Source organism: Triturus cristatus, chromosome 6, assembly GCF_964204655.1.
Source record: "Triturus cristatus chromosome 6, aTriCri1.1, whole genome shotgun sequence".
Classification (NCBI taxonomy): Eukaryota; Metazoa; Chordata; class Amphibia; order Caudata; family Salamandridae; genus Triturus; species Triturus cristatus.
The window spans coordinates 1,794,432,213-1,794,448,969 of record NC_140589.1 but is presented as its reverse complement, the minus strand read 5'-3'; the positions used below and the strand labels follow the sequence as shown (position 1 = coordinate 1,794,448,969).

Genomic DNA, 16,757 nt, shown 5'->3' with positions numbered 1-16,757 from the left:
AGAGTCCCTGGGTCCAACTAGCCCAAAAGGTATCTCCAGTAAGCGCCACAGACCTGCGTTGCAGAGAGGTGGTCCAGGCAAAGCCCCTTTTTACACCTCTCTGCAACGCAGCTCTGTGGCGCTTACTGGAGGTACCTGGTGGGCTAGTTGGACCCCAGGGACCCTCAGGATTCGAGGGGACTTAATCCTCTAACTTAAAACATGCCATGGGGCGTGTTTACACAGTGGTGAAGGGAGGGGGTGGGGCCTGAGGTAACGTGTGCAAACACACCTTGTGGGGCATTTTCAGTTGGGGAATTCATTCTCCTTCAATCCTGAGGGCCCCTAGGGGCCAACTAGCCCACCAGGTACCTCCAGTAAGCGTCACAGACCTGCGTTGCAGAGAGGTGTTCCAGACAAAGCCCCTTTATCCACCTCTCTGCAACGCAGCTCTGTGGCGCTTACTGGAGGTACCTGGTGGGCTAGTTGGACCCCACAGACACTCAGGATTCGTGGGGACTTAATCCCCCAACTTAAAATGTGCCATGGGGTGTGTTTACACAGTGGTGAAGCGAAGGGGCGGGGCCTGAGTTGACGTGTGTAATACACCCTGTGGCACATTTTAAGATGGGAAATTATTTCCTCTTCAACCCTCAGTGCCCCTGATGGCCAACTAGCCCACCAGGTGCTTCCAGTAGGTGCCACTGCGCTGCGCTGCAGAGAGGTGGTCCAGGCCAAGCACTTTTTACACCTCTCTGCAACGCAGCTCTGTGGCGCTTACTGGAGGTACCTGGTGGGCTAGTTGGACCCCAGGGACCCTCAGGATTCAAGGGGACTTTATCCCCCAACTTAAAACCACACAAGGCTTGTTTACACACATGTCACCTCAGGCCCCCCCTTCACGACTGTGCAAACCCGCCTTGTGGCACATTTTAATAGGTCGTTTCAATCCCCCTGCCCTATTGTGTACTAGGGTCTTACAGAGGAGGTCATGCTAATCACAGGGGTACCCCAACGCATAGTGTTCCCTAGAGTATGTAGGTGTTTTCACTGTATTCTAAGTGTCATAGCCCTGGCTCTAGGCCTGGTTAGTCAGTCAGTTACCACCAGTACCCGTTTGAAAAAGTTGTGGGCACAGGATGATTTTGCAACAAGGCCTCTCTCTGCTCCTCTGTTGGTTCTTTCTGCACGTCTTGCTTCTTCCTGCAATTTTCTTTGTCTTTGTGGACTTCTGTTGCCTCTTTCTGCATTTCTTTTGCTTCTTTCTGTGCGTTTTTTCTTCTTTCTTCACATGTCCTACCTCTGTAGGCATAGTTAGAAACTAGCATTTAGAAAACCTATGAAATTCACTGAAAAAAACCATAGGTTTCAGGCATGTTATAGTTAGAAATTAGCATTTAAAAAAACGTAGAAATTCACAAAAAAAACATAGGTTTTAGGGAAAGTTATAGTTAGTTGGACATTTCACTTGTACAAAACTATAGAAATTCGCGCCTTATAGTTATAGTTAGTTCAGCTAACTATAACTCGCGCCCCCGCAATGCACTGCTGATGACATCACATATTGCTTCACTGATGACATCACAGATGACATCTCAAATGACTTCACTGACAACAGCACTGATGACATCATCCATGTGATAAATTGATGCATCATCTCACACCCTAATATAACCTTTGATACACTCACTCTAAATTACAGACTGCCATTCTCAAAACCATAGACACTCCAACACCAATAACTACATACCCACTCACTGATTCTTAGGTTTACACACACATCCACTCACTCACCCGTACAATCCCTCATACTTATGGTCACTCAGTACACGACTATCATATGCACTCATACACCTATATAGAAACTCAAACACCACCACTCATCCATGGAGGTACTCACACACCTGGTCAGTCATGCAAATAATTAATCACACTGCCATTTACTCACGTATACAGTATACACACACCAGCTCACTTACTCATACAAATACTAGCACATACTTACGCTCTTATACAATCACTGGTACAAGGACAGACTCATCCATACAGCCACTCTCACAATCACACACTCTCACTTATAGCCATTTATATACTCCAACACACATATATACTGACTTTCACATATGTAGTTACTAACACATATACAATTGAGATATACATTCACTCAGTAACACACCCATACACACACTCACCCACCCATACAGTCCATCACTGATAAACTCTTGAAACCATGCACCCAGTGAATCACCCACTCACACACCTATGTACAGAGTCACACACACCCCACCCACACAAACACTCAGGCACCCATAGAGATACTCAGACAACCAATCAATAACCCATATAGACACTCAAATAGCTATTCGCAAAGCCATGCAGTCGCTTACACACCAACAGACAGATGGATACAGACATTCACACAGTTTACTCACTAACCAATGCATTCAGTAAGATAAGTTTAATCACTCACTTATAGAGTCAGTCACGCACCTACTAAATCATCCATTCAGACACTTATACACCCACTCATTCTTCAATACGCATTTCCCTATATATATTAAACATATCTAAATTTTACAGAAAGACACAATCACTGGATGATGTCATCAGTGATGTCATTTGAGATGTCATCAGTGATGTCACTGACCATGTCATGAGTGATGTAATATGTGACGTCATCAGCAGTGCATTGCGGGGGCACGAGTTATAGTTAGCTGAACTAACTATAACGGGGGAATTTCTATGGTTTTGTACGAGTGAAATATGCAACTAACTATAACTTTCCCTAAAACCTATTGTTTTTTCAGTGAATTTCTAAGGTTTTTTAAACGCTAATTTCTAACTATAACATGCCTGAAACCCATGGTTTTTCAATGAATATATATAGTATTTCTTTACCAGAAACTAGGCTAAAAGCCAACGAAGCACTGTACAGGATCAAAGAGAAATATAAAGTAATCGAGTTACAGGAGAAGTATCTGGCATGTGGATGGTTAATGCATTGTGATTAAGGGCCTGATTACGAGTTTGGCAGACTGGTTACTCCATCACAAACATCACAGATATCCCATCCGCCGTATTACGAGTTCCAATATATTTCATTGGATATAATGGAACTCGTAATACGGAGGACAGAATATCTGTCACATTTGTGATGGAGCAACCCGTACTCCAAAATCGTAATCAGGCCCTTAGTGTTCTTTAAAGAATTGAGCTTTCAAATCTTTCAAAAATTGGAGTAGCTTAGGGGCAGTCCAGGTGGATATGGGGATGTTGTTACTGATCCTGGGTACATAGATGGAAAAGGCCTCTTGGATTGTTTTTTCTCTTTTTACACTTCATAATTTGCAATCTCATGGTGTCTTGGATGTGGGTGTGCCTGTGCCTAGAGTCACTAAAGATGGTGAGCGTGACTGCAAGATAAGCAGTGGTGCCAGTTGTGATGGCCTTTTAAATGATGTAGCTAGTTTTAAAGATGGTGCAGGCCAACAAAGGAAGCAGTTGGAGCTCCATCAGGATGGGGATGGACGTGATTATATTTGTCCAGGCCTTGGATGAGACATTCTGTGCCCTGTAGAATGTCTTTAAGGGTTGCTATTATGGTGTCAGCGAGGGCATGATGATGATATACATATAAAAAAAGATCAGGCACGGATTACATATTCAGAGCACTGTCTCTGTATGCACTGGATTGCCTCTCTAACTCAATGCACTTGGAGCAGACCAGAACAGCTTGCTCTGTTGAGCTAAAAAATAAATTGTTCTCAGGGCTAGTGCAAACATTGACAGTTCGTGCCTGTGCTAAGGTGAGCTTGTTCTTGGGAGGCAGAGTCTGGTTTGAAACCAGAACTCTGACTTTCAGTGGAGACAGATGAGCTCCTGTTTGAAGAGGGGGTTGGTATCCACCCATCTAGAAGGGTATTTGAAAATCTCTCTTGTGGCAGCCCATCCCTTCCTTAGGATGTCCATCGGGTGCACACTGATCGTGTGCCAACCCTAAGTGCCGCTCAGTCAGCACACCTTCCAACACCTTCTTTGCCTCTGGTTCCGTGTCTGAATTGTGGTGCAAAAAGAAAAATGGAGGAACACCCCATTGTAGTAAGTCTTTTTCAATATGTGTGCCAGTGTGATTCATATTATAGAAGGGGCAAAACAAGTGTCTGTGGAACCTCCTATAATGCAAAAGTATCCGAGGCACAAAATGAGGGTGCCAATGGGAGTTGTAGCCCTCAGCACTTTCTCTGTTTTATGGATTTGTGCAGATGAATAGATCTTAGGTTTGTCTTTTTTATGTTCATTGAGTCGCTTTTCCCAAAGGTGCAATAACCGTAGGTCTTAGCCTGCCTCATACATGCTAGCTGCACAGTTTTACAGCTTCTGCAAGTGGGCTCTATGTATCCTGCTGGACTGTAATACTTTTTTGGGCCTCTCTGTCTCTGCCTTGTTGTTTTCTTTCTTGCTCTTGGCATTCTCTGAGCCTCTGTAAAATGTATCAAGCCTAGCTCAAATTAGGAGTCGCATACACAGAAACAGGCATGCTTGTGTCAGGGTTACTATTGTTATGCAGACTTTAACCTCATTAAGTGGTCACAGTCAGAATCTATTTAAGGAATGTTCAAACTGATCATGGCAAATTAAACAAACATCTCTACACCCAAGGATTCCTTGCAACAATATTTTAAATATCACAGTACCAGAGTTTCTTTTTAAGGATCCTGGTCAATAGCCATTAGGGTATGGTCCCTCCGAGGTATCAGCTATTCAATTGCTAGAACCATAAACGCTAGCCCTGTGCTAGACTTCGGTAGTAGCATGAAGTTCAACCCTGGAGTATCCTGCAGGCAGTACTTAATTTCATTGCTGCAGCATTAATCCCCTGTCCCTCTTTATAGTAAACCTGTTAAAGATATAGCCTGCCCCTTCCTGAATATTGTGCGTCCATCTCACTTTTTAGGCCACTTGATGATGTAGCAGACGAGAGACCTCTTCCTCACAGGCACAATCAGGACTCAGCGGCTTGCGTCTATTTAAAAACAACCTGCAATAAATGAGCAAAAACATATTATAACCTTAAAGCTGATGTAGCAGTCTCTACCTGCCATTGAAGGAGTGCTCTAGCATTATCAAGGGAGTGGGCATTTAATGGCCGATAGAGCCCGCTACGGAGGCCTCCAAAATTATGAGAACATTCTGCCCTTAGAGGGCAGAATGTTTTAATTTGTAAAAAAAGGCCTCATAGAGACCTTGGGGGTTGAAATCCCCTCAGGCTCCATGAGGCCTTTGTTCGCAGCAACAGTGGAATGTTGATGCTCCGGGCTTCTATGAGCCATTAGAAGCCCAGAGCACTCCATTGTCTTCGAAGAAGCGATCAACATTCCAATGTTCTAATGTAGGTAGGAACCTAGATGAATGGACAAACAGGACGAATAGAGAAAAGGAAATAGATGGGCAAGGCAAGCATACTGTGAAGACCCCGGGAGTAACTTAGACAAACCAATACCTACTCACTCTCTGCGAAGCACTCAAAAATGAAAGCAATACACACCTCTCTGTCCTTGGCGTAAACACAATATTTACAGCATCAGTACAATAAATTGCAAATGAGAACACCGCCTTAAAATACTCCTGTTACCATAAACTGCACAGTCAAGAACGGCTTGACAGTTGCACTCGTGCTTCTCAATACAGCTAGTCATGTTTCATTTGGAAACCCACAGAACATTGCCAGATAAAGAAATAAACGTACAAATAGCCAAATATATACATCGATAGACATCTTTCACATGAGGGAGTATGGCCAATTATAAACTGGCTTGCAAACCACTGTTCATATTATGTGGTACGTAAGGCTTTGTAAAAAATACTGCCCATGATAAGGGATTTGTAGCACTGACAGAGTGGATGCCCACAAAGCCACCATTGTCTTGTTTTGATTGGACCAGATTTTGAGCCTTATGTCTTCACTACCTGTGAGTGAACGTTAAAGGGGCCAACCTGTGAAAGATGTTAAAGCCCAAACATACATCATCAAACAAAGGAACATTCTGCAATGCCTATTGTTGGTGATATCCAGAAATGCAGGACTGGATAAGGGGAACTGTATTTCTTCTGTACACTTTATGTGGTCTACAAAACCTCATCTCAGCATACTAAACTGTATGCATGCTGTTCTCACTGCATGTTTCAACAGTGCATGCTATTTGGAAGCATAAAGTCAATTATTTACATTGATTATATTTTCAGAGCTTTGTTCCTGGACTGGAAATTGATAATGCTGACATTCAAAAGGCGATTTGTGACAAACACAATGAATTGAGGGGAAGCGTCGTCCCACCTGCCAGCGACATGCGAAAAATGGTGAGATACATTTTACAATCATATTTAAATTAACAAATCAGGATGAAATGTAAATTTCATGGATGTAAAGGAAAATATATTCACCTTCAGTATTTCTAGCCTTATATCAAATTAAATTCTTAATGTCCCTAATACATATCTCTAAAGGAGGCTGTTATATATATTTATTGTAAGCGTTAAACACTTATACAATCCCACATTGAACGTGGATACCCATGCATGCCTGTTCATCTAATATTCTGAGAACACCAAAACCTGTTCTAGCTATACCACAACCAGTAGAGAAATATTTCTGGTTGGGTAATGGAAAATCCTTTAATTTGGTGGAAGTGACAAATTCTATGTCTGAAGATTCTCCTTGAGTGAAAAATCCACCACATGGAATTAATTATTCCAAACTTTTGCTCTAGCATATTGTCTATCAAATGAAAATCTTCTCTTATTCAGGCCCTTCTCATCCAATTAAAGTTGTTCCCAGGGGTTAAACATATGTCGGTAGATAAGCCAAACTTCAACTTACCCCTGTGTCGTCAGACCCCATGCCAGTCACTGAATGCCCCAAAATACTCCTCATCTTTATTTGACCTAAAAAGTCATGAGTACAGATTCAAAATGAAATACATTCATCATTAAAAAATGTATCATTTGACAGATTGTAAGCAAAAAAGTAAAAAATTCACAAACCTTTTCAAGTAGAAACTTTGTCACCATATATTAGAATTGGAAAAAAAACTTAAGGTTTCAATATAGTTCATCCTGTTGTTAGTGGTCTGCTTTGCCATGAAGCTTCCTTGTCTCCAAAGCACTTTGAATAACACTAATTGCAGCTAGACGGCACTTTTCTGTTAGAAGTTGCTTTAGTGCCTTCAGCTCTGGCCTGCATTTTTTAATGTTAAATGATCTTCAGAAATACATAATGTTTCCAAGCAGCAGAAAATAATGTGCAAAATAAAAAACAGTGCAATGTCCTTTGCTTTGAAGAGTCATTGAATTGCCATAGAGTGTGATTTCTAGAGGTGTAGACACTACAAGGAATCAAAACAAGATTGAGTATGTTGTTCAGTGTGAGACGTCTCAAATTAAACCTATGCTGAGGATTTTTTACAAAAAGGAGATAGGGTTCTCGTCCCTTAAATGTCAATAAATCTCTGTGAGAGAGCACAGATGTTTTTCACAACCCCAGGCTAACATTTTCACTATGATTGAGATACAGCTGTTTAACCTTCTCTTTGGTTTAGGCCCCATAGATTCCGGGTCTGAAAAGAGCACTGGAAAAAATTATTTTATGCAACCCAACAACCGGGGCAAATATTCCATTAGCATAGCTTGTGAAAAGTTTCTCCCCTGAATAGCACATATTGAGATCCCCAATAAAAGCGATTGGATTTAAGTTGAGCCCAAGGGATGAGGAAGCCCCTGCTCACTGTAGCAGACAAAGGTGGACCACCCACCAGGAACTGAGAGCAACCATTTCCAAAAATTGTTTTCCGCTCTCTGCAGGAGCTCAAACCCTGAGTGCCCCAGAACCCTGCTCCTTACAATACCATGGACTCAGATTTACAAATATGAGTGGGAAGCTTTTCTTTTATAGGCTTGTTCCTCACTTTGAAAGCAAATCTAAAAAGGGCCGCAATCGATCTACAAAACTGCTGATGCCATATGGTGTACAAGTTACCCCATTCAAGAGAAGAATGGAATGGGACTACCAGATTAGTGAAGGTTTGCACCTGCCCAACATGAGTCTTGTCAATATAATAGGCACGCTTTCTTGCATTGTTTGGTCCACATATCATTGTGTATGACTTAGTTAGATTAGTGGTTAAATCCTGGTCCCTCGTAAAACCAGTAAAACCATCCAGAAAGCTCTGGAGACCATTGGCAGTCCTAGTCAACAGGCCTGAAGCATCCACATATTTTAGGACAAGAATTGGGAGACTGGAGTACATCTTTCCCAGTGCTCACCAGGTATATCTCAAGCTGGTTAATTCACAGTGTGAATAGAAATTCTGCCAGCACACAGCCTTAGCGCACCCCTTTTTCAGACTTAACAGGTCCTGTCTATTTACCATTAAGGCTGTAACACCCATGCTGTGACACCAGTGTGCATGGCTCAAAGTTGGAAAATGTCATACTCCTTCACCTCCATGATGAATCGGAGCTTTGATCTACTGACTGTATCAAAGGTGCAGTTCAGACCTATAAATGCCAAGTATACACCACCTCCCTCTGCTTTTGTGTGGTCTGCTTTGCCATGAAACTTCCTTGTCTCCAAAGCACTTTGAATAACACTAATTGCAGCTAGACAGCACTTTTCTGTTAGAAGTTGCTTTAGTGCCTTCAGATCTAGCTTGCATTGTTTAATGTTAAATGATCTTTAAAGTCAGAAATAGATCATGTTTCCAAGCAGCAGAAAATAATGTGCAAAATAAAAAACAGTGGAATGTCCTTTGCTTTGAAGGGTCATTGAATTGCCATAGAGTGCGGTTTCTAGAGGTGTAGACACTACAAGGAAACAAAACAAGATTGTGTATGTTGTTTAATCTGAGACGTGTCATATAAAACCTTTGCTGAGAATTTTTTACAAAAAGGAGATAGGGTTCTCGTCCCTTAAATGTCCGTAAATCACTGTGAGAGAGCACAGATGGTTTTCACAACCCCGGGCTAACATGTTCACTATGATTGAGATATAGCTGTTTAAACTTCTCTTTGGTTTAGGCCCCATAGATTCCGGGTCTGTAAAGGGAACTGGAACTCCCAAAATCTAAAAAATGTATTTTATGCAACCCAACAACAGAGACAAACATTCCATTAGCATAGCTGGTGAAAAGTTTGTCCCCTGAATAGCACATATAGAGATCTCCAATAAAAGCGATTGGATTTTAATTTAATCCATGGGATGAGGAAGACCCTTCTCACTGTGGCAGACAAAGGTGGACCACCCACCAGGAACCGAGAGCAACCATTTCCAAAAATTGTTTTCCGCTCGCTGCAGGAGCTCAATCCCTGTGTATGACTTAGTTAGATTAGTGGTTAAATCCTGGTCCCTCGTAAAACCAGTAAAACCATCCTGAAAGCTCTGGAGACCATTGGCAGTCCTAGTCAACAGGACTGAAGCATCCACATATTTTAGGACAGGAATTCGGAGATTGGGGCACATCTTTCCCAATGCTCACCAGGTATTTCTCAAGCTGATTAATTCACAGTGTGAATAGAAATTCTGCCAGCACACAACCTTAGCGCACCCCTTTTTCAGACTTAACAGGTCCTGTCTATTCACTGTTTAAGCTGTAACACCCATGCTGTAACACCAGTGTGCATGGCTCAAAGTTGGAAAATGTCATACTCCTTCACCTCCATGATGGACCAGAGCTTTGATCTACTGACTGCATCAAAGGTGCAGCTCAGACCTAGAAATGCCAAGTGTACCCCACCTCCCTCTGTGTTTGTGTATTTGCTAATCAGAGTATAATTATAAATTGAAACAATATTCAAAAGTCTGCATCCCCCGGCAAAAGTCAAGCTGGACCTCTGAAGGAATTAAATTATCTGTGGACCAAGATTCCAGTCTCGCTAAGAATACTCTCTCTGTAATCATTATGGTCCATTTAAGCTAGCAGATTGACAAATAGTAGGTGCGAGAACCCCTGTCCCCTTTTTTATTTGCAAATTGGGATAATCGTGGCCTTAAACTAGGATGGGGCGATTCTATTTGCCATGGCAGCCCTAACAAAATTTATTAACATCTGGGCTCACAAAGGAATGATATGTTGGGAAGGCATTTGTTCCAGGAGCTATTCCAATGGGTTTTTTATTACTGTATAATCAATCACAGAAACCTCAATGAGAGGTTTTAAAATGGTTGTTAAGATGTAACATCCAGGGCACCCCTAAACTTATCTTAATTGGATGCAGCGTAGACCTTGATAACATGGTCCATCCAGTTAACTTTTCAGCTTGGATTAAGAATCTACATTTAACGACTGCAGTCCTTTAAAAGGACGGGGTTTGAAAATCAGACTCAGTGGCGATGAACTGGTAACTAAGGCTCAGGGGAGTGATACTAGGTCCAACTAGGTTCAACAGAAAGTGTAGGAATCCTTAATTAATTTGGCACTGGCTATAGTATAGTCCGCAGAGCTCCTTTCCTCCTGCAGGCTAAACAGAGACCGTGCTACTAGAAGTAATAGGATAGGAGGCTCCGCGAGCACTGAAATTACCCTCTGCGACATCCGGCCCATGAACCCATGAGCTCGAGGCTTACGACGCAACAAGGAACAAAAGGTCAAAACGCCACATCCTGTGCTCCGAGGCTGCCCTGGTGTTGGGGAATTGAGTAATCCAACTTGAGAGAATCAAACGGTGTCAGATGCTGGAAATGATATGAGAAGCTCTGCATGTTAAAATGTCTGCAGAAGGAGATATCTCTTTCCCTGTACCCAAGTGTTTTGAGCAGCAAGGTTTAAATCCATCTATGTTGTTATGCACCTGAATTTGTTTTATGACTCATTGAGGTACTGTAGCAATGACCCAATGAATTCATTATGGCTGGACAAGAAGGAGACATCTGAGAACCCATGCTTCAATCTTTCCAATCTTTGATCAGTAATGTTGGTAGGCCCAGGTAAACATTGAACTCCATTTACCGAAAACGGGAAGTTCAGGACTACGCCATTGAATCTGCAACAGACAGACACTGATTCACAGTAGCTGTTCTGAAATAATTTTGTGTATTCTATGTAGGCCGAGGTAAAAGCAAATAGTTTACATGTACTGATACGTAAATGCAACACTGTAGTTCAATTAAACTTTACAACTTTGTCTTTTTTCTTCATGTTGAAAATATATTTCCATATGGAGTAACCTCTTTCCGTACTCCCAGCCCATTTCTGGGTGTGTTCTTTTAAATTTGTAAATCAAGGAACTTGTGCCCCTAAGTTAAAAATAGGTGACCAAATGAGTTTTTGACATAGCCCCACAGTTGGAATTGTCCAAGTGTGACAACAGGAAATGTAGCCAGCAAGACAAGGACTCTATAGACAACAAGTAGCTGTTTGAAAGCAGAGACTTCCATGCATCATAGATGTATATGAGTCGACTGTTTATCATTGGCCATGACTGGCAACACAAACAATAAAATATCACTCTGTGGCTTTTGTTAAGTCTTTTTCTTGCAAGCTTTGTTAAGCTTTGTCAAGTTCTACTGGAAACATTTCAACTCTGAGAAGTTATCTGATTTACCAAGAATTGTATGAAAAACAAACTTTTTCTACAACTGATGTTGCAGAAGACGAAGAAGCAGCACAGACAATTTCTGTATTCATTTGCCATTGTGTATAAGAAACTCTGCAAAAGTAAGCCTACAGATAAGAATTATGCATACCTTCTCCATAGCGACTATCATGAAAATTACCTAGCAAGGAACAGACAATATTGGCACAGGCAAGCTTAAAATAGGAATGCTTGCAACACTTCTAAATTGGGAAAATGGAAGGTCTCAAAGCTTTGCAAAGAAAAAAATATTAGCAAAGCCAGTTATAAGCCACATATTTTGGCTCTGCCAATCCAATGCTTGTTAGAAATGCATTTGTCAAATTAGCAAAGGATATATGTGCTATAATTCTATTGCAATTTTATGGCCAAAATTACACCTGCACAATAAACAACCACGTTGCCACTAATATATGTAAGGATTTGGTGTTTCCGTAGTGTTTGTTGCTGCCAGTCATTTTAACGCCATTATCACACACTCATTGACTCACTGTCACATTAACTACTTTCTCACAATAGCTCACTCAGGCCCTGCATTCATGCTAATTCATACATTCACTCTCTGTCTCACACCAGCTCACTCAATATGCTCACCTGCAGCAAGACACTCATGCACTCACTCGCTCTCAATTACCTCCCACTCACAGAGGCTCACCCTAGAACCTTACTCATGCACTCACTCACATCAACACATTCGCAAGATTCCAATTTGAAATGTATTTATTCATGCACAAATAATTAAAATATTTGCATGACAGTCCATACTAATTCTAAAAAAAATGATATGTAAACACATTTTCACTCAATCAATAAAACGAACTCACAAGGTTTATAAATCGTGGAGTGCTAAGTATGACATATTTTAGTCTGTGATTTAAATATCTGAATACACAGGGCCTTCGGTGAGTGCGTTCAGTCTTTTTTCTGCATGTGTCAAAATTGTGCAAGTATTCAAAATAGGATCATTGGGAAAACGAATAATAGCCTGCCTGCATGCCCTGATATTCCATTGATTAAAGGGCTACTGCAGCAGTGTTATTTCATTAGAGAGGACAGGACAAATGCATGATCAAATGAGCATGCTCACTATAGCTGAGCTTAAACCAGCTCACATATGGCCTGCCCTGAAATTACACCCGGTTGGCAAGTTTTCAGAGTTCTCCTTGTTTGCAGAGTGCTTAAGTTGGACGCTTCCTTGCTTTTTATATGACGTCTTGAGTGGCACAAAATTGCCCCCAGTAATTGAATTGCCTTCTGTATAAAAACCAAATGCCCCATCAGTATAATCAATAAATCCGCAAAAAATAAGAAACAAGCTTATGTAGCCTTTCAATGCACAGCAGAACTGACCCCAAAAACACATGGAGTTGCCTCAGCGGATAACCTGCCTAGTAGGCACTGTGCCAGTAGCAACCACCCACAGTCAGTGATGTTACAAAGCATGATGGGGCTCCCCTGCAGAAAGTGGTGAGGGCACCCTGAGACTCCCATATCTTACGGTTATACATGACATTTGGTTGAAACAAGTTCCTCTAAAGGGTTGGGGTCCCCTTCACTGCTGAGGGTGCAGGAACCAGCATTACGCCCCTGGCCACAGTACAGCCTTTCTCATTGCCAAGATAGTGCTGAAACCCCTGTTCTTGTGGTGGAGGAGGTGTTCTTTTGCTCCAAGCTCATGTAAGACTTTCCTCCTTTTTCCTCCCTTCAGCCTTTTGATGAAACACCACCCTAGGCTTTTATTAAGTTCTACTTACTTGATTCAGGTGCTTGCAGTATTCAGTGTCATTAGGATCATCCCTCACTCCTGGTCCTAGCTCATATATGGCCCTATCCCGACTGACATCACCCTGTTGTTTGCTCCTGTATTAGTCTCTGCCTACTACCTGGCTCAATAAAGTGCCCTTCTCCACTTTTTTGTGAGGCACTCCACCCTGCAGCCCTGTAATGCTTTCTATCTCTAGGCTCCATGCTCTCTCCTTTACTCTAGCCTCAACCATTCTCCTCTCATTCCTCTGGCTTGGATTATTTACTATATGATGCTGCATTGCCTGCCAGCCACACCCATTAATTAAGTAGGTAAAAAGAACCCCCACACATATCCTGTTTCTTTGTATCTGCCTAGGCATGTTGTGAATGTGGGCCAAGGCATTTGAGATACCAGTCTCGCACTAGTCCTGCAAGGCTGTCTGCGGCAAAGGTCTAAACCATAATTGAAGAGGCGGTAGCTAAGGTTTTGACTACAAGTCTAATAAGCAGGAGAAATCCTATAAACACAAAGACAAGTGAGTATCCTCAGACTTTTCTAGTGAATCTGCAACAGACATGATGAGTACTTCTGGGAAGTATATTGTGAGGGAGGATTTGTACCAACATCTTCTTCATATTGGGGAGTACTTGAGTTTTGATCACCCTCCAGCAAATGAGGATGAAGATGGGTTGTTTCACCAATATTCCAGACCTCCTTTGTCAGCTTTTCTTATGCATTGAACCCAGCTGATTGATCTTCAGCAGAGGCGGTGGATCACAAAGTTGACAATAGTTAGAAAACATTTTAAGAAGCAAGTAATTTGTCACGTAGAGCACCTAATTATGCGCTATACACTTCCCCGTCATTGGTTCAGGTCTTTGAAATTATGGCACAGGCCATTCAGGAGGGAACAGATTGTTTAGAACTACTCCTAAAAATGGAACAAAAATTCTCATTTGTGGCAGACATGTCATCTGACATCAGTAAATCTACTGCAATTGAATCAGGATCCATGATTTTGGCCAGACAAAAGTTGTGACTTCATTGTTGGAAGGCTTATTTTGTTGGGAAGTCCTCTTTTTCGAAGATTCAATTTTTTTGGGCAAGACATTTTTGGGGGATCATCTTAATGTGATAATAACAAAGTCTTTCAAGAGAAAAGGCACACTCAGTCATACACGAGTATTTCTTTGAAGTCTTTAGGACTGGAACGGAACTTTTTATGCCTTTCCTGTGGTGACAGAACTTAGCCATAACAACAAGGCTTTGTATAGCCACCCTGTGTGGCTTTTCATGACCCTGTAGATATGGAATGAGGCAACAGAGCACATGTCGCTGCATTGCCTCACACTGCAATGGGGAGGCGTGCCATGGGCTTTATGGTGGGTGTTTCCATGTAAAACCCATGGCATTTGACACATTACCAGATTCACAACAAGCTGCAAACCTGGCAATGCATCAAACATCTACGCCTCCCTAGGGGAGGTGTAGAGGAGGTGCAACGAGGAGAAAAACCATTATCATTTAGCATTGAACAGCTCACATATATAGAGGAAATCACCTCCATTGATTGTTTTTGTGCAGGAAGGTGTCCCTTTCTGCACAAAAATAATCATCCCTACAATGGGGACACTCTTGCACCACCGTGCCTGCTTAGGCGCACGGCAGTCATTTGAGCACCAGCGCAGTAAGAAAGGACAGGAATGCTGCATGTCTTATGTATACAATGCATTTCGGCCATTTTCTTGTGACGTAGAGCAGCGCAACAGGAAGGCTTGCGGCGCTGCCCTATGCCAAAAGTTTGTAAATGAGGCACAAAATTATCTAGAATAAAGAGATTTCAGCCAAAGACTTCTGAAAAACACAGGGATCTGCAATGTCTGCAGATCTAACCATTGGCCCCGACAATTGGCCTTTTCCATCCATATCCGATCAGATGGGGGAAGAATTGTCGATTACCAATCTTGTGGCTCAACCCAATCACTGTGCTGAATTTAATCAGGAGGGGCTATTTTATAGAGTTCAAATCATTGCCTCCAAACACTGAAGCCATCCATACTCCTCTCCCCAAATCTCCAGTAAAAAGGAGGCCTTGTAGTTGGTTGGGAATTTCTGCATTGGTAGTAGAGAGAGCTGTTATTCAAGTCCTTTGGGAGGAAAGGTATTGAGGTGTATATCCCAATCTCTTTCTTGTATAAAAACCCTCTGGGAAGTTCCGACACTTCCTCCATCTCAAGAAAGTCAGGTCATGGGTAAGGACAATTTATTGAAAGAGTGTCACCTTACAGCAAGTCATTCTACGTGTGTCAAAGAAGGACTTGCAGGCAACCATAGATCTACTGGACGTATATCTGCATATTCCTATTCACCTGCCTCACTAAGTTTCTGCGTTTGGCAATGGAAGATTCTCGTTTCCAGTTCAGAGTCATTCTTTTTGAGCATAAAGTCCGCCCCTCAGGTTTCCTCAAAAGTGTTGACATCTTTAATAGTTGTACTGCTTCAAGAAAGGATATGTGTCCAGCCTACTTGGGTGAATGCCTGATTCTATTGTCATCTATGCAGCTGATAGTCTCATCTGATGAGAGTTCTCATAGTTCGGGAGGGACTCCGATTTGTAATAAATATAATGAACTCTCAATTGATCCCCTTCTGGGATCAGATATTCATTGGAGCAAGATTTCTGACAGGTCATGGAATAGTGACAGCTTGGGTACAAGTTCATAGGGACTTAGCTACAAGAGAGATTATTATTGTGGGCAAGATTCCATCTAAACAATTGGATCAGACCCATCCTTCAGCACTGGTCTCCTATTTCCCAGGACTTGTCAATCGGCAGCTTCTGTGGTGGATGGATTCCAAGAACACATATTGAAAAATATTTCTTTATGTCCACAGATTCCAGTGAAAGAGGCTGTGCTGCATGGACACACTCTCATCTGATTAATGTTTTATATGCCTATGCCCAGTAAGGCCAGTGATCCAACTGGAAGGTGCTAGAGGTGATCTGGCTGCCTCACGTGGCATTTGGTCTTCTGCTGTGGGAAAAACTGGTGGTAATCAGAACAGACAATATGAAGATGCAATCATATATCAACCATAAGTAGGAAATGCCTGGGCCAAGGGCAAGATCAGCTCTCAAGCAACAGGTTACATCAATATAGTGACATACATATTGAGGATGGAGATTCCGTCATCTTGGAAGTTCTGTCTCTTTCCCCAAATAAGTGTTCTGATTCATCAGATATGAGGTCTCCCAGCAATAGATTTGTTTGCATCAGTTTGAAACTCTCCTCTTCATCGATTTTGTTCAAAAGCAAAAGAGACCAAGTCTTTGACCATTGATGCCCCCTTAAATCCATGGCCATTCTCCTCTATGCCTTCCCTCTGTTTCCTTTGATCCTCCAAT

General features: G+C 42.0%; 1 protein-coding gene across 1 annotated transcript in view; it reads left to right on the top strand.

Annotated features, from left to right (window-relative positions):
* LOC146822019 (cysteine-rich secretory protein 3-like) overlaps positions 1–16,757 on the top strand; it is a 91,469-nt gene that overhangs the window by 11,655 nt on the left and 63,057 nt on the right. The window contains exon 3 of the mRNA XM_085613119.1: positions 6,223–6,336. Within this exon, the coding sequence (XP_085469245.1) occupies positions 6,223–6,336 (114 nt within the window). The remainder of the gene's footprint in view (positions 1–6,222; positions 6,337–16,757) is intronic.